Here is a 23,479-nt window from a genome sequence, read left to right on the forward strand (position 1 = left end):
TCTTGAGGGAGGAGGAGTTCCCTGGGAGGGGGACTTGGGGAGGGGGGGTTGTTGTTGTTGCTGTTCCTCCATAAAACATGGAAAGGGTAAGAAAGTTCTCAGGCCAGAGCAGGAACTAGGTAGCTTCTCCCTATACTTCCAGGGGCCTGGTTCTATGCCCTCATCACCCTCAATTCACTCCTCTGTTCCCTTCCTTCCCACCCTCTTGTAACTTGTGGATGTCCACTCAGGACCAGCCTGAGAGCAGGGGTAGGAATGACTCAACTCCCTTATCGGGGTCTCACCAGAGGTTTCCGTACTTGAGGAAGAAGGGGGTGCCCATATGTCCGGAGGAAATGGGGAGAGATGTGCAATTTCAGCTTTGGGTGGAGGGTCCTTTCAGTCTTGCCCTCGGCTCCTCAGACTCCTCCACCAGCTTCGCTCCAGTCCTCCAGAGACCTCACATCCAGGTCTGTCCACCTACTGGGAGAGGTGCCGCGGAACTGGGAGGTGGGCAGAGAGCTGGAACGGGAGACTGGGAGGGTGCTCTCTTGCTTGGGAGTAAAGTTAGAGAGCGAGCTGTGGTTTCCTCTCTTTTGAGACTCTTGGCTGTTGAGGATGTCAAAATGGTCCATTAGACCCTAACCCAGGCCCTCACCTGTCTCCTGTTTCTACCTAAATTTTCAATCCCCCACACCCCATCCTTTCTAATTTCTTCGCCCCCAAAAAATATACCCCTCTCAACTTCCCTGGTACTCAACTATCTTCTGTATCCCAACACTCCTAATTCTGCTTCCAACTTTGCCCCTAATCCTGCTATCCCACCTGGGGCTAGCAGTTTACCAGGAGGGGACCAGGCAGCCTGGATGTGCTCACTCAGTTAAGCCAATCCCCTTACGGAGCTGGGTCACATCATCAGCTGCCAGGCAGACTTGCCTTCCGGTGCACTGTGCGCCACCTGCCGCCTCTAGTGGCTCCTCCAGCCCACTAAGAGTTGGTGCCAGGAGGGCGGCGCCGGCAGGTTGGGACTAGTATCCTGAGAAGCACTGAATACCATTGGGGAGGGAGCGGAGACGGAGGGAGAGTCTGAGAAGGACTTACTGAGGAGGCGAGAGTGTGGGGGGGGGGGGGGTTGTTGACTTAGAAGGAGCAGGGACTGGGTTAGGAGAACGGGCTCTTCCTCTGACCTGCCTTGAAACGCCCCCCCCCCCCCCCCCGCCCCGTGCTTTCACAGGGTCTGATTCTTTCTGCAAAATTGAAGAGTTGACTAGATAATTTCTGAGATCCCCTTGGATTGGAGGGTCATTATTCTAGCTTGATTGCCAGGGAAGCCAAATATGGGCGAAGCTCCTTGCACATCTCAAGTTAGAGGAAAGCTGGTTCAGGAGTGCGTCTAGGTGGCTTGAACAGCCAGTATTTGGTCTTCCTGCCAAACTAGCTGGACTCAGTGTTTGCAGGCTTCCAAAGCCCTTGGGAATTATCTAATATAATATCTTCAGGTTGTAGAGAAGGAAGCTGAAGCTGTGAGAGAGAAGGTCACACAGTGAGTCAGGGCAGAGCTCTGACAATCCCAGACAGGGAAAAGCCAGCAAGCAGGATTCCGTGTGAGACAGACAGAAAAAGGCTGAACCCGGAAAAGATGAAAACAAGGCAGAGTCGGTCTGGGAAAGGAGCAGAGACAAGGGGCAAGAAAGAGACACTTGGAAGGAAGAAAGGAGGCACAGATTCTAGTGGTGAGAACAGGCGCTGCCCCAGGTAACATGGAATTCCAGACCTGCTCTTGCACCGTGCACACCAGCTTCTCCTTCAGATGTCTTAGATGGTTAGGACTGGTCCTTTTGATGTAACTAGTCTTTCACTCTTTAAAATTATTAAATAACACAAAAACCGCCTCATTACTGTCTGTTTTGGTGAGTCCCTTTCAAAAACACCCCTCCCTGGGACTCCATATGGGAGACCTCTCTCCCCCTGTGAGGGTGTCCTAACACCCTGATGCCATGGGCCAGGTGTAGCCAGGCTGGAGAAGAGAAGCTGCCACCATGGTTGCACTTTCGCTGAAGATCAGCATTGGGAATGTGGTGAAGACGATGCAGTTCGAGCCGTCCACCATGGTGTACGACGCTTGTCGCATGATCCGTGAACGGATTCCAGAGGCACCAGCTGGACCTCGTGAGTCTGATTACCCCTGTGATTGCTCGGTCCCTTCTGTGTTCCCAGGCTCTTAGCCTTGAGGGATGACCCTTTTGCCCCCTAAGGCTACTCATCCCTCAGGTCTGTGCTCCATGGTTCCCGCCCTCCCCTTTTAGCCCTGAGTCCCTGAGGAACTAGTAAGGGCAGTGATGCAGCCATTCAGCCACATTGGGGTCCTCAGTTCTGAGGTGATCCATCCTCTCTTTTAGCCAGTGACTTTGGGCTGTTTCTGTCCGATGATGACCCCAAAAAGGGTATATGGCTGGAGGCCGGGAAAGCTTTGGATTACTACATGCTCCGAAATGGGGTGAGTATCACTTCATCAGGGATCACCAACATCCTCTTCCATCAACTTCCCGGTTCCACCTCCTGTTTTCAGCACCCATGTCTGTTGTCTCCGATCCCTCCCATGCTTTCTGTCTATGACAAGCAGTCATAATACCCTGCTTTTGAGTGAGCCGTTCTAGTCCTTCTTGTAATCTTTCCTCCCTCTGGCCGTGTTAAAAGGAAGTAATGCCTCTAGCTTAAAGCGGGCCCCTATCTCCTGTTCCTGCCCCACAGGACACCATGGAGTACAGGAAGAAGCAGAGGCCCCTGAAGATCCGCATGCTGGATGGGACTGTGAAGACTATCATGGTGGATGACTCTAAGACCGTCACTGATATGCTCATGACTATCTGTGCCCGTATCGGTAAGGGCGCTGAGGGCTCAGGAGGGAGGCTCCAACTCCGGCAAAAGACGCTGCCTCCTACCTCCCCCTCTCTCCTTCCTCCAGGCATCACCAACCATGATGAATATTCTCTGGTTCGAGAGCTCATGGAAGAGAAAAAGGAGGAAGTAACAGGCACCTTACGAAAGGACAAGACACTGCTCCGAGATGAGAAGAAGATGGAGAAACTAAAGCAGAAACTGCACACAGATGATGAGTGTAAGCAGAAGTAGGAAACAGTGGGCCCTGGAAATGGTCAGGGTGGCAGGGGTCAGCCACTTACTGTTATTTATTGAACACCCGCTTTTGCAAGCACTGTTTCAGACACGGGGGATGCATCAGTAATCAAACAAAGTCCTATACTCACAGAACTTAGCACATGAGTGGGAGAAGGTAGGAAATGAAGAAATGAACAGACAAAAAGCCAGAGATAGCACAGGGGCCAGGGGCCCCGGCACTGAGCAGACTCTGTGTCCCAGTGAACTGGCTGGACCACGGCCGCACGCTGAGGGAGCAAGGAGTGGAGGAGAACGAGACGCTTCTGCTGCGGAGGAAGTTCTTCTACTCAGACCAGAATGTGGACTCCCGCGACCCAGTACAGCTGAACCTTCTCTATGTGCAGGTGTGGAGAGGATTTGCCTGGGGCAGTGGAGGTAGGGAGAGGGGCCAGCCAGGGGCACACAGCATCCACCTCCTTCCCCTCTGCTCTCCAGGCACGAGATGATATCCTGAACGGCTCCCACCCCGTCTCCTTTGACAAGGCCTGTGAGTTTGCTGGCTTCCAATGCCAGGTCCAGTTTGGGCCCCACAATGAGCAGAAGCACAAGGCGGGCTTCCTTGAGTGAGTGACTCATGTTCCACCCCGTCAGCGCCCAGGACTCTCTGCCTTTGGGCCCCAACAGTCCTGTCTCCTTCCCAGGCCTTCTCACCCCTTTCTCTCCTGAGGTGCCAGGGTTTGACCACATGGGTACCCTTTTAGCTCCTATCACCATTTGTCTCCTTACTGGCCCCATGTGGAACATGAATATAGTTCAGATCTCTTCCCCTGCTACGTATGTCTGAAGCAGGCATATAGCTTTCTTGAGATTCTCTGAGGAGTTTTACTGCAGTAGCCAGAGGGAAATATAGGGTACATTTTGACTCAAGCGTCCTACAGGCATGGCCATTCTAGTGAGCACCTTCTGCTCCTGGCTCCCTGAAATCATACTCTTGACCCTCTTTCCCTCAGGGACTGAGCCTCCAACTCAAGTTCCCTTATTCCCTTTCCCTGTAGGGAGAGACACAGGCTGCATTCAAGAGCTAATGCTAAGTCACCTCGATTTCAGGAACAATCCGGACTCTGTTCCCTCAGAGTCTTCCTTCTCCTTAAAGCTAACACTGTGCTAGACATTTCCTCACACCCCTAGGCCCACAGTCATGGCCCTATGTCCCTGATGCCATCCACTACATGCTGACCCTCCCTTTTCTGGTGTAGCCTGAAGGACTTCCTGCCCAAGGAGTATGTGAAGCAGAAGGGAGAACGTAAGATCTTTCAGGTGAATGGGGACGGGAAAATGTTTGGGATGACCTGGGAGCTTTGCTGCTTAATCCTACTGACTAAATGGACCCCTGCCCCCTCCCATCTGCTCCCACTTCGCTTCTACCCACCGTGCTGTGCTCCCACATTTCCTGTGCCAAGAAAGCAGAAGACTTGGGCCTAAAGTCTCAGCTCCATCACTGTATTTGCCGTGGAATGCAACTCAATATTCCTGTTTTCTTTTGTTTACCTCTCACATGGGATAACAGTACCTGCCCTGCATAGGGTTGATAGGAGAATCGTATGAGATAATACACCTGAAATTACTGTGAAAAGTATGTCTTTGTACAAATGTAAGGTGTTATCCGCACTCTGAATATTCAGCCCCAAAGGCCATCTATTTGACCTGCTTCCTGACTGTCCATTCATGCCTCCAGAGTGTCTGCCTGTGTCCCTTGAACTTCGCTCCTGCAGATCCTTTATCAGCCCCCAACGCTTCACCCTCTCATTTCTCACACTCTGCACTCCCTCACCTTTCCTTTATCCCCCTAATACTCTCCCTTACAGTTAACATCCCAACCTAACTCCTTGTCTGTAACATTATCCTCCCCAGAGTTTGCTAAATCTTTTTCATTTCATGCTCTAAGGCACACAAGAATTGTGGACAGATGAGTGAGATTGAGGCCAAGGTACGCTACGTAAAGCTAGCCCGTTCTCTCAAGACCTATGGTGTCTCCTTCTTCCTGGTTAAGGTGGGTTATGGACCTTCTCACTGCCCTCCTTGCTTCCACTCTCACCCTTGCCTATCTGAAAGTCGGATCCTGCCCTCAGTCTCATTTCCCAGCATTCTCTACCTAGTGAAAGCTTGCCTGTTGTCAGTTCTCCACCACCACATCCCTCCCTACCCTTTGTTTTCCCTCCCTTTCCCTTTTCCCTAAAGTAGCCTTGTCCTGGGCCCATCCATAGACACCCTAGTTTAGCGCTCCTGCCCACCTCAGCACCCCCTTGTGGTCTTAATCTGAACTGACAGCTCACTTCTCATTCAACCTCTGACCTATAACACCAACACCAACAGGAAAAGATGAAAGGAAAGAACAAGCTGGTGCCCAGGCTTCTGGGCATCACTAAGGAGTGTGTGATGCGAGTGGATGAGAAGACCAAAGAGGTGATCCAGGAATGGAATCTCACCAACATCAAACGCTGGGCTGCCTCTCCCAAGAGCTTCACCCTGGTGAGCCTGGGGGGGGCTCAGGAGAAAGGGCTTTGGAAATTTCAGAGAATGGGCAGCTGCAGAGGTCTTTCCACCTCCCTCGGGGCAGGTGTACTGAATGCAACTCCAGATAAAAAGGAGAACTTTGGAACTATTGCAGGAATATGGAGGTTAAAGTAGAGGAGAGACTCCTAGAGAGTTAGGTGACGTTTAAATGAAACTTGCTCATTAAGATAAATAGAACAAAATTGTAAATGTTAAACTGAGATCACGGGAAATGGGGAGAGGGAAGAAAAAGGTGATAGAAAACATGCCTTCCCTCTTTCAGCAGCAACTGTGTACTGTAATATTCCCCTCTGGCTTTATATTTTGGTGTTATGAATTGAAACTGATACCAACTTGACGAAGTGCCCTAATGAGAGAAATTAGTAAATGCTAGTTTTCAGTTTTCAAAACGTGCTAACCTTCAAGTGTGGTCATTTAATGGTAAATGTTAGTGTCCTTCTAATTTTATTACCCTGAGAGAAAAGAGGTCTCCTAAATAGCATGTGTAGCATAAAGACCACTGCTCAGAATAAAATATTTCCCTCCAGTGAGGGACATAGAGAAATAGGATGTTGATGAAAATGGAGAAATAAAATGAGGCAAGCTCGTCTTAGAGGGCTGTTGGCGTGGGAAGAAACCCCATCAGCTAGACCTTGGGGCTCCCATCTTGCCCTTTTCCATCCTGGAAAGATTACCAAGCTTTCCCACTCAGCCCCTCCTTGTCACCCTAGGATTTCGGGGACTACCAAGATGGCTACTACTCAGTACAGACAACTGAGGGGGAGCAGATCGCACAGCTCATCGCCGGCTACATAGATATCATCCTTAAGAAGGTGAGCACCCCCCACCAGCCTTCTCTTTATCTTCCTGTACCTTCTCCCCAAGCTGCTCCGTTAGAAAGGGGGACCCAGATTCTGAAAAATGGCTGATTGGGGGGGGAAAGAGTTTGCCTTTTCCTCACCTCCTCTTCCTTAACTCTTGTTCCTTTTTTCCTTTCTACAGAAAAAAAGCAAAGACCACTTTGGGATGGAGGGAGATGAGGAGTCTACTATGCTAGAGGACTCTGTGTCCCCCAAAAAGTACGAAGGGGGCCGGGCTGATCCTATCCTTCAGGGGCGGGGAAGGCAAGCCTTGACCCCACATAGTGTTGCGGGGTGTGGAATACGTAGAGCGGTCCTGTAACAAGTCAAAGGCTGTAAGGAGACCTCATACACCACCCAGACCGCAGGCCCTGCGACGGCGGGAGAGCTGGTGGGAAGGGCATGAGAGGAAGAAGGCCGGAGTGCTCCTCAGTGTGTCCCCTCTCTAGGTCGACAGTCCTTCAGCAGCAGTATAACCGGGTGGGGAAAGTGGAGCATGGCTCTGTGGCCCTGCCTGCCATCATGCGCTCTGGAGCCTCTGGTCCTGAGAACTTCCAGGTGGGCAGCATGCCACCTGCCCAGCAGCAGATTACCAGTGGCCAGATGCACCGAGGACACATGCCTCCTTTGGTAAGAGCGCCCACTGCCACCACAGCACTAGCCCCGCCCCCAGCCGCAGCTGGGCCCAGCCCCAAGCTAGGCAGTCTCTTCCCCGTCCCTATTTGTATTCCTCTCCCGGGCCTCAAGTCCTCACGTACCTTCTCTCTGTTCCCTCGCACTCCTCTCCTTGTAGACCTCGGCCCAGCAGGCACTCACGGGAACCATCAACTCCAGCATGCAGGCTGTGCAGGCCGCCCAGGCCACTCTGGATGACTTTGACACTCTGCCCCCTCTGGGCCAGGATGCTGTGAGTATGGGATGGAGGAGTGGTCAGCCGTACTGAAGCTGGGACTCCAGGGTACAGGGTTGGGGTTCATCAAAACAGAGCAGATCTTGAGGTGTGTTTCTCTTTCTCTCAGGCCTCTAAGGCCTGGCGGAAGAACAAGATGGATGAATCAAAGCATGAGATCCACTCCCAGGTAGATGCCATCACAGCCGGTACTGCCTCCGTGGTGAACCTGACAGCAGGTAGGCTGCACACCAAGCTCCCTGTGCGGTGGGTTAGGAGGAGGGCGAGCGTGTGCAAGCACGAGTATGGCAGGCTCAGGCGTGACTGCACCTTGACTCATGGAAGGGACAGTGTGACGTCTCTCGGGACACGTGTGTGACCGAGTGCCTGTGACCGTGCTCCTTCCCAGCCGTCCTCTAGTCTGCCCTGCCTCTCACACATGCCCCCTTCCTCCCCTCAGGGGACCCTGCTGAGACAGACTATACTGCAGTGGGCTGCGCAGTCACCACGATCTCCTCCAACCTGACGGAGATGTCCCGTGGCGTGAAGCTGCTGGCCGCCCTGCTGGAGGATGAAGGCGGCAGTGGCCGTCCCCTGCTGCAGGCAGCCAAGGGCCTCGCAGGCGCAGTGTCAGAACTGCTGCGCAGCGCCCAGCCGGCCAGCGCTGAGGTCAGGGGCCATGGGATGGAGCTGAGGAGGACAGAGGGTTCAAGCCCAGGGAAGAGGGGACAGTTCTAGCCACAGGGTGAAAGTGTGGGAGCCCTGAGCACGTAGGACCCATGGGCGTGTGGGCAGGGATTGGGCAGCTTCTGACTGGTGTTCACTCTCCACAGCCCCGTCAGAACCTGCTGCAAGCAGCTGGGAACGTGGGCCAGGCCAGTGGGGAGCTGTTGCAGCAAATTGGGGAAAGTGATACTGACCCCCACTTCCAGGTTGGTGACTTACCCAACCCCCAGAACCCCAGTTCCTAGGAGGTGACCTCTGATCCTGAGTCCAGCTCCTAGCCCTGCTCTCTGAATTGACCCCTCAGAGCCAACCTGAACCTGTCTCCAGGAATGATACTGGGAACCTCCAATCCTTTTTTAGGGGATGAGAATTCAGAACCTCTGAATCCAAACTTAACCTACTAACTAGTTCACCCTTGGTCCTCATTGATGATATTTTTTAGCCACCTGTCCTCTTTTCCCTTTCCTTCCCATACATAACCCTGGCCCTAACTCGAGGACATCTTAAACCCCTGCCATCCTTTAGGCCTTACCACCCTGAGGACACTGTTCCTCTAGCCCCTTCCCCACCCCGTGCCAGTTTCCAGTTTCCTCAGTTGACTTGTCATCCTGGATTTCCCATGCAGATATGTGCACCCAGAGGGTCTGGGGTTCGATCTCCCCACGATCCCCCCACGGTAACGGCCTCTGGCCTGGGCCTTCCCAGCTTTGTCCTCTGAGCCGCATACACTCGCTTCTGCACCTCTCCCCCAGCCTCCTGGGGAGCAGGACATGATGGGAGATGGGGAGGCAGGGCTTGGGAAATGGGATCAGGGAGGGTAGTGCAGGGACTTGTTCCCAAGACTCCAGGGTGACTGCTCCCAAGATGGAGAAGAAATGAAGAAAAGAAGCTGGGGATGAGAGGGACCCTCTAAAGTACCTCCTCTGTCCATCCCCCTGTAACAGTGCTGCCCTTCCCTCCCATCGCTGACCGAGTGTATCCGCCTCGCACATTTCTCCCTTGGGTGTAGGCTCTGTTTCTCTCGGTGTGGGTTCTGTCCTACTGGGTGCTCAAGGCAGGGGCTTGGGGTAGGTTCTGGTTGCTTCTGCATACTGTCCTGTGATTGGAGTCAGTGGGAATAATGAACCAGCTTACGCCTCCGAGAAGGGTCCAGGGATCCAAGCCTGATCTCAGGCCAAGCTGACTGCTTTTCTCTCACAGGAGGTGCTCATGCAACTAGCCAAGGCCGTGGCAAGTGCTGCAGCTGCCCTGGTCCTCAAGGCCAAGAGTGTGGCCCAGCGGACAGAGGACTCAGGTCTTCAGACCCAGGTTATTGCTGCGGCAACTCAGTGTGCCCTGTCCACCTCCCAGCTGGTGGCCTGTACCAAGGTGAGTCCCAAAGGTTGCTTTAGCCCAGCGGTTCTCAACCTGTGGGTCGCGACCCCTTTGGCGGTCGAACGACCCTTTCACAGGGGTCGCCTAAGACCATCCCGCATATCAGATATTTACATGACGATTCATAACAGTAGCAACATTACAGTTATGAAGTAGCAACGAAAATAATTTTATGGTTGGGTCACAACATGAGGAACTGTATTTAAAGGGCCAGAAGGTTGAGAACCACTGCTCTAGCCCATGCCGAAGGCGGGTGCTGCCACCCACACAAGAGCCTCTTATTTTATCTCTTTGGTTCCCGTGGTCTCATTACCCAACCCAGTGACAAACACCCCACCTCATGACTCCTTTCCCTTGCCTACAGTTCTGACACTCGGCTTGCCCACAGGTGGTGGCACCTACAATCAGCTCTCCTGTCTGCCAAGAGCAGCTGGTGGAGGCCGGACGACTAGTAGCCAAAGCTGTGGAGGGCTGTGTGTCGGCTTCCCAGGCAGCAACAGAGGATGGGCAGCTATTGAGGGGGGTTGGGGCGGCAGCCACAGCCGTCACCCAGGCCCTGAATGACCTGCTGCAGCATGTGAGGGCCCATGCGAGTGGGGCTGGGCCTGCTGGCCGTTACGACCAGGCCACTGACACCATCCTGACTGTCACCGAGAACATCTTCAGCTCCATGGGTGATGCTGGTAAGGACACCACTCCTGGGAAGACAGAGAAGCCCAGTGAGGTTCGCCGAGCCCATTGGACATTCCCTTGCAGACCTGCCACCTCCCCCTAAGGACTCAGCACAGGAGACTGGGTTCCCCGTCTGTAAAGCAGGAGTAGAACCCCTGCTCTGCCTTCCATGGCGCATTGAAGAATATATGAAAGTGTATATAAAAACAGATGGAAGGTGTCATTAGGCACTTTACCTCACCCATCACTCCCTAAAGCCTTTACAAAACGTGTCTCATCCTATTTGCTGAAAATACCCATGGAAGACTTTCCCCTCCCATCGAAGCCCACTGGGAAATATGTTTCTCTCCAAGATCCTAGATCCAGAAAGTAATAACTCCAAGGAAATCACTCAAGAATTTCTCCCCAGTCTCTATGGTCACAAAAAGCCTCATCTCTGCATTGTCTGCACCATTGTCCTGCACCCCTGTCACCCTCTGTGTCTGGGGTCCTCACCTGATTGTGCCGTCCCCTCAGGTGAGATGGTGCGACAGGCCCGCATCCTGGCCCAAGCTACCTCCGACCTGGTCAACGCCATCAAGGCTGATGCCGAAGGGGAGAGTGACCTGGAGAACTCCCGCAAGCTATTGAGCGCTGCCAAGATCCTGGCTGATGCCACAGCCAAGATGGTGGAGGCTGCCAAGGTACAGAGACTTCTGTGCAGACTCCCAGAGTGGGCCCTGAAGGGGAGTAGACCAGTACAGACGGTCACCCTCATCTGATGGGGAGACCCAGGTGAAGCAGAAAATACAAGAGAACAAATACAGGAGCTCTTAGGAAGTAAATATGTCCCTAAGCTGCTGGTGGACGGTGGCCAAGCTTCCAGCCAGTATGATTCCCAGAGTCCTTGCTGCCTGATTGGCAATTGTACCCTTTTTCTTCCTTTGAGTCCAAGGTCTGCTATTTCTGCTTTTCCCTACTTTGCTGCCACCACCTGCCTGGATCCCTCTGCTTCCTGGTCTCTCCTGTGAATGCACGTAGGCCTCAGCCCCAGGGCCTCCGCTGCTAGCACTGCAAAGACAAAGCAGTAGGACACGGGGCACAGGGTGCAGGGGACCATCAGGAAGAAGCCAGAAGACTCCCCCGCCCCTGGGCTCCAGGTGTTTCACAGTTTGCAGGAGTAATCAGGTCCCCTGCTTTGGTATTCCCGAGGTCCCTGCTCCAAACTGCATTCTTGTCCCAGAGAGTGCCGCTCACCCCATTTGCCAGTGGGATTTTGTAGAGTGGGGGGAAGAATATGATCCCTTCCCCAAAGAGGAAACGAAACAGTTTCACCTAAAGAAGGGGTTTCAGCATCCCTAAGGGAATCCAGGGTCCACCTCAGATTTCCCCTCCCCTGGCCTGAGAGGGCTCCTCTCAGTGGTGATCATGACTTCAGGAGAAGTCTGAGTCTGGAGAGGTCAGAGCAGAGCTTATTGAGGGTGACGGCTGTCTCCCTCCACCTCTCAGGGAGCAGCTGCCAACCCTGACAGTGAGGAGCAGCAGCAGCGGCTACGGGAGGCAGCTGAGGGCCTACGCATGGCGACTAATGCAGCTGCACAGAATGCCATCAAGAAAAAGCTGGTGCAGCGCCTCGAGGTGAGGCTGGGAAATGAACCAGGAGCAATTGTGTGCATGCAGTGGGAGGACTGAAGCTGGGAGGGACCTGTGAAGAGAGTCACTTAATATTTCCTTGGAGGATGGCTTGGGCAGGATAGGCCAGGGACTGGGTATGGGAATGCCTAGGGCTTGTCCTGACGACTCCTTCCTCACAGCACGCAGCCAAACAGGCTGCCGCCTCGGCTACGCAGACCATTGCTGCAGCCCAACATGCAGCCTCCACCCCCAAGGTCTCTGCTGGCCCCCAGCCCCTGCTGGTGCAGAGCTGCAAGGTGAGACTCCAGGAAGCATGGGGTGGGAGGAGGTGTGGGAGGAGAGGGACTTTCCCCCAGCCTGGGGATGGGGGTGACTGTCATGACATTTTCATCTACAGGCTGTGGCAGAGCAGATTCCACTGCTGGTGCAAGGCGTCCGAGGGAGCCAAGCCCAGCCTGACAGTCCCAGCGCCCAGCTAGCTCTCATTGCTGCCAGCCAGAGCTTCCTTCAGGCAAGGCATCTTCTCCCCACCTCTCAGACCAGACCCTTCCCACCCTCCTGTGTCCCCTATAGCTCCCACAATTTAAATCTCTGCCTGTAGCCTTTGTCTCAGTACTCAGCCCAGATGCTCACCACGTCCTATCATCTGTCCTTGTACCAAGCCCAGAGGAAGGATGGTGCCCTTAATCTGCCTACCTATTTCCCTACAGCCAGGTGGGAAGATGGTGGCAGCTGCAAAGGCCTCAGTGCCCACAATTCAGGACCAGGCTTCAGCCATGCAGCTGAGTCAGTGCGCTAAAAACCTTGGCACCGCACTGGCTGAGCTCCGCACCGCTGCCCAGAAGGTATGGGAGCTGGCTGTCTTTTTGGAAGATGAGGGTGGAGTCCTGGAATACTGGGGAATCTGCAGAATAACCTAAAACAGGAATAATCGTGTAACCTGAATCATCAGTGGGACATAGCGGTACCTCGTACATCCCAAACCCCCATGTCATTGTAGGCTCAGGAAGCATGTGGGCCTTTGGAGATGGATTCTGCACTGAGTTTGGTACAGAATCTAGAGAGAGACCTACAGGAGGTGAAGGCAGCTGCTCGAGACGGCAAGCTTAAACCCCTACCTGGGGAGACAGTAAGTATGCTCAAGATCTTGTTCTTACTCAAACCCTGAAGTCTTTCTTCCCACCTATGCCCCAGAGCTTCCCAGACTGTCACTTACCTGCTGGCTGCCCCCAAGTAGCTTCTCAAGTTCCCCCTTCCCAGTCCCCCTTGTATCTGATCTCCCACCTCTGAGACTCCTCTTTTATCCCTAGATGGAGAAATGTGCCCAGGACCTGGGCAACAGCACCAAAGCAGTGAGCTCTGCCATCGCCCAGCTGCTGGGGGAGGTTGCCCAGGGCAATGAGAATTATGCAGGTCTGTGGGTAGGGCCCAGAATGGGCATATGGTGAGGGGGCCGGGGGGGGGGGGGGAGTAGGAGCTGGATGAGGGATGGGGCCTGGAAGAGGAGACCACTGGGACCAGGGCCTGGTGATGAAGGGTTTTTTCCCCCCTTCCTTCTTCTCCTGTCTTCCCAGGTATTGCAGCACGGGATGTGGCAGGTGGACTGCGGTCCCTGGCCCAGGCCGCTAGGGGCGTAGCTGCCCTGACATCGGATCCTGCAGTGCAGGCCATTGTGCTTGACACGGCCAGTGATGTCCTGGACAAGGCCAGCAGCCTCATTGAGGAGGCAAAAAAGGCAACTGGCCATCCAGGAGACCCTGAGAACCAGCAGCGGCTTGCCCAGGTCAGGTATTGGGAAGGGGCCACTTCCTCCCTCACCCCCAGATCCCATGAGAAGGCCCACTCCGATGGGCAAAGCCTCATCTGCACTGACAAAGGCACAGCTTCTCAGGTCTGCTCCTGAGGTCTGGACCCCACCCTTTCTCTCCACCCTAGCACACATGCTCAGTTAGGCTGAGGCAGGGACAGCTAAACACCAAGTTTGGGGAAGTTGATCGCTGTTACTTGATACCCTAACTTCAGCCCACTCGGCTGCAACACCCCCTTTCTCCTTTCACTTTCAGAGGCAGTAGAGTGTCCCAATGGGAGAGGAGGGGATCTCCCAAATTGTTTCCATTTTGACACATCCCCTTCCTGCCTCAGGTGGCTAAAGCAGTGACCCAGGCACTGAACCGCTGTGTCAGCTGCCTCCCTGGCCAGCGAGATGTGGATAACGCCCTGAGAGCAGTGGGAGATGCCAGCAAGCGACTCCTCAGTGACTCGGTAGGAGGACTAGGGGCTTCTCCTTTCATCTCCAGGCCTCTCCCTGAGCCTGACTTCCCAGACTTACTCCCTTCCATTGCTCCCAGGCTCTGGGCCCACCTCGCAGCACTCCTTTACCAAGTTCTCCCTCGCATTCTTGCATCGATGTCTCTCTGACCCTGCAGCTTCCTCCCAGCACTGGGACATTTCAAGAAGCTCAGAGCCGGCTGAATGAAGCAGCTGCTGGGCTGAATCAGGCAGCCACAGAACTGGTGCAGGCCTCTCGGGGGACCCCTCAGGACCTGGCTCGAGCCTCAGGTCGATTTGGACAGGACTTCAGCACCTTCCTGGAAGCTGGCGTGGAGATGGCAGGGCAGGCTCCGGTATGAAGAGGGTTAGATAAGGCACCTGTGTGACCAGGGAGTCCTTTCCTGCTCCTGGCTCCCTCCCCTCCCCAATCTCTAGCAGTACTTGAGTGTGGACAGAAGATACCTTTTAGAGACAGGTAAGAAAGGACTAGACCATCTGTTGACTTCCTCACCTTCAACAGAGCCAGGAGGACCGGGCCCAGGTTGTGTCCAATTTGAAGGGCATCTCCATGTCTTCAAGCAAACTTCTTCTGGCTGCCAAGGCCCTGTCCACAGACCCGGCTGCCCCCAACCTCAAGAGTCAGCTGGCTGCAGCTGCCCGGTAAGCAGGAGCTGGGAAGCCCAGCCCTAGAGCATTGGAGAGACTGGGAAAGGGGCATTTCACGAGATGTCCCTGGCTTAGAAGTGGCTCCATACAAAAGAGAAATAGCTAGAGACGCCCATGTATATAGGACCCAGGAATGATGACCTGTGCACCCATTCACTGAACTCTCTGCTCCTCGCAGGGCAGTGACGGACAGCATCAACCAGCTCATCACCATGTGCACCCAGCAGGCGCCAGGCCAGAAAGAGTGTGACAATGCCCTGCGAGAACTGGAGGTGGGCACTTGGCAGGGTTGAGGTTGAGGAAGGTGTTCCGGGTTTGGAGTGAGAGAGGTGTCTTACTTGGCTCTCCACCTACACAGACAGTCCGGGAACTCCTAGAGAACCCAGTCCAGCCCATCAGTGACATGTCCTACTTTGGCTGCCTGGACAGTGTAATGGAGAACTCAAAGGTAATGCAGCTGGGAACCCAGGAGGACAGGGCAGGAATTGAAACTACCCAGGGGTTGCTGTACCCCACTGATGACAGAAGCTGACTCCCCTGACACCCTCTGTTCCTCAGGTACTGGGTGAGGCCATGACTGGCATCTCCCAAAATGCCAAGAACGGGAACCTGCCGGAGTTCGGAGAGGCCATTGCCACAGCTTCCAAGGCCCTCTGTGGGTTCACCGAGGCAGCTGCACAGGTTATTCTCAGTGGCTCCTGGAATGCCCCTGCTTTCCCTACCCCACCTCCTCACAGCCTGACACACGTGACGTTTCCCAAGCCAACGCTATGGAAACGGGTTCTTTATCCCTCCTGGAGTACAGATTTGTCAGTAATCATAGAACAACAACAGTTACGATCAGTGCCTCCCCGAACCCTGGTGCTTTGGGTTATGATTACAGTGTCCAATACTGGGCCTTTTCCAGCCCTCACTTTCTTGGTATGTACTAATTAGCATATGTCCATAATTTTTCACATAATTATTACTTTATTCAAGTACCAATGACTAAATTTCCAGTTATCTGAGTTACCACTTAACTTTGCCTTTTTTCCACATTATAAAATATAAAACAACCTGTGGTAGCTCTGAGAACATTTTGCTTTAGTATATGAATTCTTAATACTAGCTTGAGAGCTCATCATCTTGACTTAAAGGCCTGCCGTCCAGCTCCCTCAATCTCCCCTAGCTCCCCTTCCCTTTTCTGTTGGGTGGCCTGCTTTAAATGGCTTGACTTATTCTGGAAGAGCATGAAGAGGAAAAAGCAAAGCTATCATGTGTTGAAGTACAAACCAAGCCTTATGATAGTTTTCCAAGCATACAGAAATTTTGGCAACCATCACACCCTTTCCTCTCTCCAATCTCCGAAGCTTGGAGGAGCTGTAAATGTTAATTAGCCTAATGACCCCCATAGTTTTAGAACCATGTCTTTAAAGAGGCTTTGCATGCAGGGGGTGGGTGGGGAGCTTTCTATAGTGTCACTATAGTTTACACATACCTTTAACTTAATTTGTTAATAACTTAGTGATGGTTTAATTTGTTAGTAACCATTTCATTAATATTGTTTAATAACTTAAGTTGTGAATACCTAATTTGTATTGTTTATTAATATTTCTACTCATATAGAACCCCGGTCACTAAAATTACTCCTACTCTCCTTTGTCCCCACTGTCACTATTTGATTCCTACCTGAGGAATATTCTTTATTCCTCACCCCGAATTTCTCTCTCCCCAGGCTGCTTATCTGGTTGGTGTTTCTGACCCCAACAGCCAAGCTGGACAGCAAGGGCTGGTGGAGCCCACACAGTTTGCCCGTGCAAACCAGGCAATTCAGATGGCCTGTCAGAGTTTGGGGGAGTCTGGCTGTACCCAAGCCCAGGTAACTCAAGGGAACAGGTACCATGGACAAGTCTGGGAAAGGATACTGAGCCAGGATGGACTGGCCCCGTGGGGAAAGGGGAGATGCAGGGCGTGTGGGGAAGGAGACGGCAGAGAGCCATCTCTCAGCTTCCACACACAGCTTCTCTTTGGGTCACTGTCTTTTCCTGTCACATTTCTCATCATTCTTTCAGTTACTGCTGAGTTCACAGTTACTCTGTAGATGCTTGAACTTACTCTCCTACTGACCTATTAGAAGTTCTCCATTAGTCTTCCTGACTTTTATTTCCCCCTCCCTCACATCCTGTTCATCTTTGGGAATCTCTGTCTCCCAAATCTTTCCTAATTAGATTTCCAAAGGTATCATTCTCATCCCCCAACCTATAGTGGCTCCTCCCTGAGAGTGTACCCTTCTCTCCTGCCCTCATCATGGTTCTTCCACGTGTCTGTCTCCTCAGGTGCTCTCTGCAGCTACCATTGTGGCCAAACACACCTCGGCACTGTGCAACAGCTGCCGCCTGGCTTCTGCTCGTACCGCCAATCCCACCGCCAAGCGCCAGTTTGTCCAGTCAGCCAAGGAGGTGGCCAACAGCACAGCCAATCTTGTCAAGACCATCAAGGTTCCCAGTGTTTGAATTCTCAACCTTTCCCTGACCTGTCCAGTCTTCTCTCCCCTGAGTCCCGCCACCATCATTCCCCAGGCCTTTACCAAATCCCGTCTTCCTGAGCCCAAGCCCTTTCCTATTCTTACTGGTCATTACCCGCCTGTCCCCACACCTTGAAGCCCAGGGGGGAGACCTGGGCTTCACCTCCTTTGCCTACAATCCGTCCTGAGGGCCTCTCTGTCACCCACTTGCAGGCGCTAGACGGGGCCTTCACGGACGAGAACCGGGCCCAGTGCCAAGCAGCAACAGCCCCTCTGCTGGAGGCTGTGGACAACCTCAGTGCCTTTGCATCCAACCCTGAGTTTGCCAGCATTCCTGCCCAGATCAGCCCTGAGGTGAGGCCACGTGAAGGGAGGACTGATGAGCCAGCTGCCACCTCATCTCCTTGGGAGTCATGAGACTCACCTCCCTCCTCTCTTCCCAGGGCCGGGCTGCTATGGAGCCCATTGTGATCTCTGCCAAGACAATGCTGGAGAGTGCTGGGGGACTGATCCAGACGGCTCGGGCCCTGGCAGTCAATCCCCGGGACCCTCCCCGCTGGTCAGTGCTGGCTGGCCACTCCCGCACTGTCTCGGACTCCATCAAGAAGCTTATTACAAGCATGAGGTACTGAGGGGATGGAGAACCAGTGTGATGGGGGGACATGCACTGTGGCAGAATGGGGGGGTGGGTGCTGAGATGCAATTAGATGGAATAGTGTCGGGGACACCTGCTGTCGGATTCGGAGGATACGGGGATAGATAGGCTAGCTTTGTTTTAGGGGATATTCTTGGTGGTAGAGCCTCTGATGTGTCTGCAGGGACAAGGCTCCAGGGCAGCTGGAGTGTGAGGCGGCCATCGCAGCTCTGAACAGCTGTCTGCGGGACCTCGACCAGGCTTCCCTTGCTGCGGTCAGCCAGCAGCTTGCTCCCCGCGAGGGGATCTCTCAGGAGGTAAGGGAAGCGGGTATGTGAAAGGTTGTGTCTGAGAAGAGAGAGGACAGACTTGAAGACAGGGATTCAGGAAGGGGCTTCACAGAGACATCAAGAGGCTGCAGCATGCCAAGGGGAGTTAGCTTGGTATGGAAGGAAGCCTGGGGTCTGTGCGAGCAGAGGGTCCTATTCCAGGTCCCAGGCTAAAGTCCACTTCCTCTGCAGGCCTTGCACACTCAGATGCTCACTGCAGTGCAGGAAATCTCCCACCTTATTGAGCCACTGGCCAGTGCTGCCCGGGCTGAAGCCTCCCAGCTGGGACACAAGGTATTTGGGGAGACACGTGGGAGTTCCGGGGGTAGGGTGAAAGAGGGCACCTGGCCCCGCTGACCGCCATCCCAACCCCTGCCTCAGGTATCTCAGATGGTGCAGTACTTTGAGCCACTCACCCTGGCTGCAGTGGGTGCTGCCTCCAAGACCCTGAGCCACCCACAGCAGATGGCACTCCTGGACCAGACTAAAACCTTGGCAGAGTCTGCCTTGCAACTGCTGTACACAGCCAAGGAGGCTGGCGGCAACCCCAAGGTATTGAGGTCTGGGAGGGAGGGGCTGCTGGTTAGTGGTTAGAGGAGCAGGAGCAGGTCCGCACTCCACTCACTCACTCTCACCCACAGCAAGCAGCTCACACCCAGGAAGCCCTGGAGGAGGCTGTGCAGATGATGACAGAGGCTGTAGAGGACCTGACAACAACCCTCAATGAGGCAGCCAGTGCTGCTGGGGTCGTCGGTGGCATGGTGGACTCCATCAGCCAGGCCATCAACCAGGTTGGCGTCTTGGGGTGCCTGTGGGCACTGAGGCTATCCAGGACCAGGGTTCCTGAGCACAGTGGCAGAGACCCTGACGATCTTTCCCCTTCCCTCATTCTCCCCCTCAGCTAGATGAAGGACCAATGGGTGAACCAGAAGGTTCCTTCGTGGATTACCAGACAACTATGGTGCGGACAGCCAAAGCCATTGCTGTCACCGTTCAAGAGATGGTGAGTTTGGAAGAGTATAAGAGGACTGCCCTCGGGGAGCTGAGTTTGGACATAACTTCACCCTTCCCATCATTACCAGGTAACCAAGTCCAACACCAGCCCTGAGGAGCTGGGCCCTCTTGCTAACCAGCTGACCAGTGACTATGGACGTCTGGCCTTACAGGCCAAGCCTGCAGCAGTTGCTGCTGAAAACGAAGAGGTAAACATGGAAGCATCTGTGACCTTCCCCCTGCTCCTCACAGAGAACCCCAGTGGCATGTCCCTTGTCCCCATCATGTCAGCCTTTGTGGCTGTCCCACCCACAACTCCCTCTAGTCTTCATAGAATGAGAACACGCCCTCAGGGCCGTTCCACAGATGAGCAGTCAGAGCTTTGTGTGGGGACAGGCTCAGAGCCTGGAGGTACAGGGGTGAGGGGGACAGCCTGGGATGTGGGTTTCCCGCTGCTGTGGCCTCTGCCAACCCTCTTCTGGGCCTGTGGCTGCTGCTCTGTTCTGCTGCGAGTCTGTATGCCCTTCTCAGTTCTACTTTGTTGCAGAGCCATGAAGCCCTTCCTTCCCTAAGCTCCTGGCTTTCCAAGAAAGCTAGTAATTGGATCTCAGCAAGACACACCTAATCCCTACCCCCAACCCTCCACAACCACATATAGGCCAAGTTGTAATCCATGGCCCTGTGATTTCAAATGCCCCCGCATACAGTGCTTCTCCACTCTCCTCTTCACTGCTTAACACCATCCTTACCAGCCGGTACCCGCATGCTATTATTATCCATGTGTAGGAGGTGACCTCCTGTTGAAAGGATATGAAACAGGAAAAGTCTGTGCTGCGATGCATGTTTTCTTAGGTACTTGATGACTCCTCCAAGCACAGTGGAAATGGCTGTGCCTCTGGTAAAACCTATCTCCCTTCCCCATCTGCTCACAGATAGGTGCCCACATCAAGCACCGGGTACAGGAGCTGGGGCACGGCTGTTCTGCTCTGGTCACCAAGGCAGGCGCCCTGCAGTGCAGCCCCAGTGACGCCTACACCAAAAAGGAACTCATAGAGTGTGCCCGGAAAGTCTCAGAAAAGGTGACAGTGCTCATCCATGGCCTCCAACCCCACCGCCTTTCCCAGCCCTCTCCTCTGTGCCTTCTCCCAGGCACCCAGTGACCTGCCACAGTCACCGTGTGACTACCCTCCCCTAGGTCTCCCACGTGCTGGCTGCACTCCAAGCCGGGAATCGTGGCACCCAGGCCTGCATCACAGCGGCCAGTGCTGTGTCCGGCATCATTGCCGACCTGGACACCACCATCATGTTTGCTACAGCCGGCACACTCAATCGCGAGGGTGCTGAAACTTTTGCTGACCACCGGTGAGGAGGGAATGGGGTCTCAGGGAGGCGGGGTGCGATGGGGCCTGGAGAGGCTGGAGGGCAAGGGACCTGAGGAGAGCTGACTGGGCTGGGCCTCCCTCAGGGAGGGCATTCTGAAGACCGCAAAGGTGCTGGTGGAGGACACCAAGGTCCTGGTGCAGAATGCCGCTGGGAGCCAGGAGAAGTTGGCACAGGCCGCCCAGTCCTCTGTGTCCACCATCACCCGCCTCGCTGATGTGGTCAAGCTGGGTGCAGCCAGCCTGGGATCCGAGGACCCCGAGACCCAGGTATCCACCTAACGCCCCTAATTCTGGTCAGATGCACTTCCTGTTCCCCCTTTTCCTCCCACAGACCAGAGCCTCTGCTCTCCCACACAGGTGGTGCTGATCAACGCCGTGAAAGACGTGGCCAAGGCCCTGGGAGACCTCATCAGTGCCACAAAGGCTGCAGCCGGCAAAGTCGGGGATGACCCTGCTGTGTGGCAGCTCAAGAACTCTGCCAAGGTTGGGGAGCACGAGCACCGCCTCGGGAGAGGGAACGGGTCCAAGTGCCTCCTCCTGTTCCTTAAAATGACCCTCCCCACTCCTCCGACACCCCTAGGTGATGGTGACCAACGTGACATCGTTGCTCAAGACTGTGAAAGCTGTGGAAGATGAGGCGACCAAAGGCACACGGGCCCTGGAGGCAACCACAGAACACATACGGCAGGAACTGGCGGTGAGCACGCCTCGGGGCTGCAGGGCCTCGAGTCAGAGCGGGATCGTGCGAGCTGCAGCTGCACCGCACGTGTATTCACAGAAATGTAAACAGTCACACACGTTCCCCTCGCGCATCACCAGACTTCTCAAGTGGGCTACGCTCGTCTCCCCCTCCTCACCTCTTCACTCAGCATTTTACAACTGTCTTCTTTCACCACCATCTCCCACTTCCTCCCGTCACAGTGGCCTACTTGCCGCATTGGGGTGTGGTAATAAGCCTCTCTTTAAAACTCTTTCTTCCTTTGGCTTTCGGGACACTAGTTTTTCTCTTGCCTCTAACATCTCTTCTATAGTCGTCATTGCATCACCTTCAACCCAGTGAATGAAGAGGCCGTCCCCACATCGTACAGAGGGCCTCTTCCTCTCTTCTCTTTGGCAAATTCAGCCACTTTCATTATTGTTCTCTAAGAAGTTGACTCCCAGTTCTGAGGTTAGTTATTTTCATCAGCCTGTTTGACATTAGCGCCGGGGTGCAGTGCCCTCCAGCCAGCTCTCCTTCCTGACATGCTACTTCCTTCCTGTGGATGGTGGTAACAACCTCCCAGGCATAAAGAGTCCCTCAGTCATCTTTGACTTCACTGCCTTATTCACCATATCAGGCCATTGCCAAGTCCTCCCAACTACCTTTCTCCATTCTCTTTCCTCTCCAGGCCCAGTCAGCACTCATTCAACTTTCTACTCGTTGGGACTGCTACACCAGTTTTCACGGGTCTCCCTGCCTTAGGCTCTGGCAGTTTCACCTCTCCTCCTCATCTTTCTCACTGCTGAAGTCATCCTTCTGATATGCTGTTTTCATCTCTAATTGGAGATGTCCAAGTGGAAACTTTTCCCTTTTTGCCTCCCGGGCCTGATTATTCCCTCATCCTTCCCATCTCAGGAAATGTCACCTGTCAGTAACTCAGTCCTAAAGCCAGAAACCCAGCTTTAATGTTTTTCTCTTGTTCCCCACATCTAAGCCCATTAGCAAGTCTTGATCATGCTCCCTCCGGATCTCATTGTCTTTTCCCCTCATCTCTACCACCACCACCACCATCCAAACCATCATCAATCCTTAGTTATATTTATGCTATAGCCTCAATCGCATCTCTCATCTCCCTGCTTCTTTACTCACCCCCCCCCAATCCATTTTCACTACACAACAGTCAGAATTATCTTTTTAAAATATAAATTATATCATGTCACTTTACTACTTAAACCCTTTAGTGACTGCCTGGCTTCTGTGGTAGACTTAACTCCTCACTCACCACGGCTGACTTTCCCAGGCCTACCCTGTCCCTCTCTTCTGTTCTGCACCCTATTCCACTCCAGGCCCTTGCACTTGCTTCTCATCAGCTTTTTGAACGTTTGGCCCCTTTCAATCCTTCAGGCTTCAGCTTCAGTGTCTGCTCCTTAGAGAGGCCTTTCCTGATCACCTGTCTGCAATGGGACCTCTTTTTTTTTTAATCATATTTCTAAAAATATGTTTTTATTGATTTCAGAGAAGAAGGGAGAGGGAGAGAGAAATAGAAACATCAGTGATGAGAGAGAAGCATCAAGCGGCTGCCTCCTGCACACCCCACACTGGAAATCAAGCCGGCAACCCGGACATGTGCCCTGACCAGGAATCAAACTGTGACCTCCTGGTTCATAGGAAGATGCTCAACCACTGAGCTACACTGGCCAGACAGGACCTCATTTTTATTTCTCATCACAGCACCCGCCTCCTTTCCTTCACAACCCAAATCACAGTCTTTAGCATTTCTGCTTATCTACTTACTTTTTGGTCTGTAACCAAAACTAGAATATAAGCTCCACAATAATAAGGACCTTGTCTATCTTTTTCCCCATTGCATCCCTAGCACCTCACACAGAATCTGCCACCTAGCTGATCTTTAATAATTTGTTGGAGGGACACATACATCAAAATATTTTTTATTACTTCTATATATTATGTAAAATTCTAAGTTCCTTGGTCTGATGAATTCAAGGCCCCAACAACCTTTTCTCCACCATCTATATAGTCTGGAACAGCTGTTGCCAACCGGTGGTCCGCGAGGTCTGAAAGGTTGGCAACCGCTGGTCTAGAATGAGCCTTAATACTGTCCCACTTGATATCCTGAGTGTTCACATGCTACCATTTACCAAAAATACTCTTTTGTCAGAGAAAAGGGGGCCTTTGAGACAGGTTCAAGGGGTTTGC

At 53.4% G+C, this 23,479-nt stretch overlaps 1 protein-coding gene across 5 annotated transcripts in view; it reads left to right on the top strand.

Moving 5' to 3' along the window:
* The window catches only part of TLN1 (talin 1), a 30,571-nt gene that overhangs the window by 3,603 nt on the left and 3,489 nt on the right, over positions 1–23,479 (top strand). For 2 of the 5 annotated variants that reach the window (XM_036330424.1, XM_036330427.1), the window contains exons 1-49: positions 321–449; positions 1,986–2,148; positions 2,379–2,476; positions 2,731–2,860; positions 2,945–3,097; positions 3,358–3,500; positions 3,592–3,719; positions 4,353–4,413; positions 5,042–5,146; positions 5,470–5,625; positions 6,381–6,482; positions 6,652–6,728; positions 6,959–7,139; positions 7,303–7,416; positions 7,529–7,637; positions 7,859–8,067; positions 8,232–8,330; positions 8,750–8,800; positions 9,325–9,492; positions 9,887–10,181; positions 10,687–10,853; positions 11,659–11,787; positions 11,964–12,080; positions 12,182–12,295; positions 12,495–12,629; positions 12,785–12,913; positions 13,095–13,197; positions 13,359–13,567; positions 13,927–14,046; positions 14,211–14,408; positions 14,576–14,715; positions 14,900–14,993; positions 15,080–15,169; positions 15,280–15,402; positions 16,436–16,579; positions 17,037–17,198; positions 17,438–17,578; positions 17,668–17,849; positions 18,043–18,175; positions 18,380–18,481; positions 18,569–18,739; positions 18,829–18,978; positions 19,089–19,190; positions 19,270–19,389; positions 20,113–20,259; positions 20,376–20,542; positions 20,646–20,829; positions 20,920–21,045; positions 21,143–21,259. In XM_036330424.1, the coding sequence (XP_036186317.1) occupies positions 2,019–2,148; positions 2,379–2,476; positions 2,731–2,860; positions 2,945–3,097; positions 3,358–3,500; positions 3,592–3,719; positions 4,353–4,413; positions 5,042–5,146; positions 5,470–5,625; positions 6,381–6,482; positions 6,652–6,728; positions 6,959–7,139; positions 7,303–7,416; positions 7,529–7,637; positions 7,859–8,067; positions 8,232–8,330; positions 8,750–8,800; positions 9,325–9,492; positions 9,887–10,181; positions 10,687–10,853; positions 11,659–11,787; positions 11,964–12,080; positions 12,182–12,295; positions 12,495–12,629; positions 12,785–12,913; positions 13,095–13,197; positions 13,359–13,567; positions 13,927–14,046; positions 14,211–14,408; positions 14,576–14,715; positions 14,900–14,993; positions 15,080–15,169; positions 15,280–15,402; positions 16,436–16,579; positions 17,037–17,198; positions 17,438–17,578; positions 17,668–17,849; positions 18,043–18,175; positions 18,380–18,481; positions 18,569–18,739; positions 18,829–18,978; positions 19,089–19,190; positions 19,270–19,389; positions 20,113–20,259; positions 20,376–20,542; positions 20,646–20,829; positions 20,920–21,045; positions 21,143–21,259 (6,525 nt within the window). In that variant the 5' untranslated portion in view covers positions 321–449; positions 1,986–2,018. Of the gene's footprint in view, positions 1–320; positions 450–1,985; positions 2,149–2,378; positions 2,477–2,730; positions 2,861–2,944; positions 3,098–3,357; positions 3,501–3,591; positions 3,720–4,352; positions 4,414–5,041; positions 5,147–5,469; positions 5,626–6,380; positions 6,483–6,651; positions 6,729–6,958; positions 7,140–7,302; positions 7,417–7,528; positions 7,638–7,858; positions 8,068–8,231; positions 8,331–8,749; positions 8,801–9,324; positions 9,493–9,886; positions 10,182–10,686; positions 10,854–11,658; positions 11,788–11,963; positions 12,081–12,181; positions 12,296–12,494; positions 12,630–12,784; positions 12,914–13,094; positions 13,198–13,358; positions 13,568–13,926; positions 14,047–14,210; positions 14,409–14,575; positions 14,716–14,899; positions 14,994–15,079; positions 15,170–15,279; positions 15,403–16,435; positions 16,580–17,036; positions 17,199–17,437; positions 17,579–17,667; positions 17,850–18,042; positions 18,176–18,379; positions 18,482–18,568; positions 18,740–18,828; positions 18,979–19,088; positions 19,191–19,269; positions 19,390–20,112; positions 20,260–20,375; positions 20,543–20,645; positions 20,830–20,919; positions 21,046–21,142; positions 21,260–23,479 lie in introns of those variants that run through there. The other 3 variants (XM_036330428.1, XM_036330429.1, XM_036330426.1) reach the window with 2 other exon arrangements.

Source organism: Myotis myotis, unplaced genomic scaffold (genome assembly GCF_014108235.1).
Source record: "Myotis myotis isolate mMyoMyo1 unplaced genomic scaffold, mMyoMyo1.p scaffold_m19_p_12, whole genome shotgun sequence".
NCBI classification, from domain to species: domain Eukaryota; kingdom Metazoa; phylum Chordata; class Mammalia; order Chiroptera; family Vespertilionidae; genus Myotis; species Myotis myotis.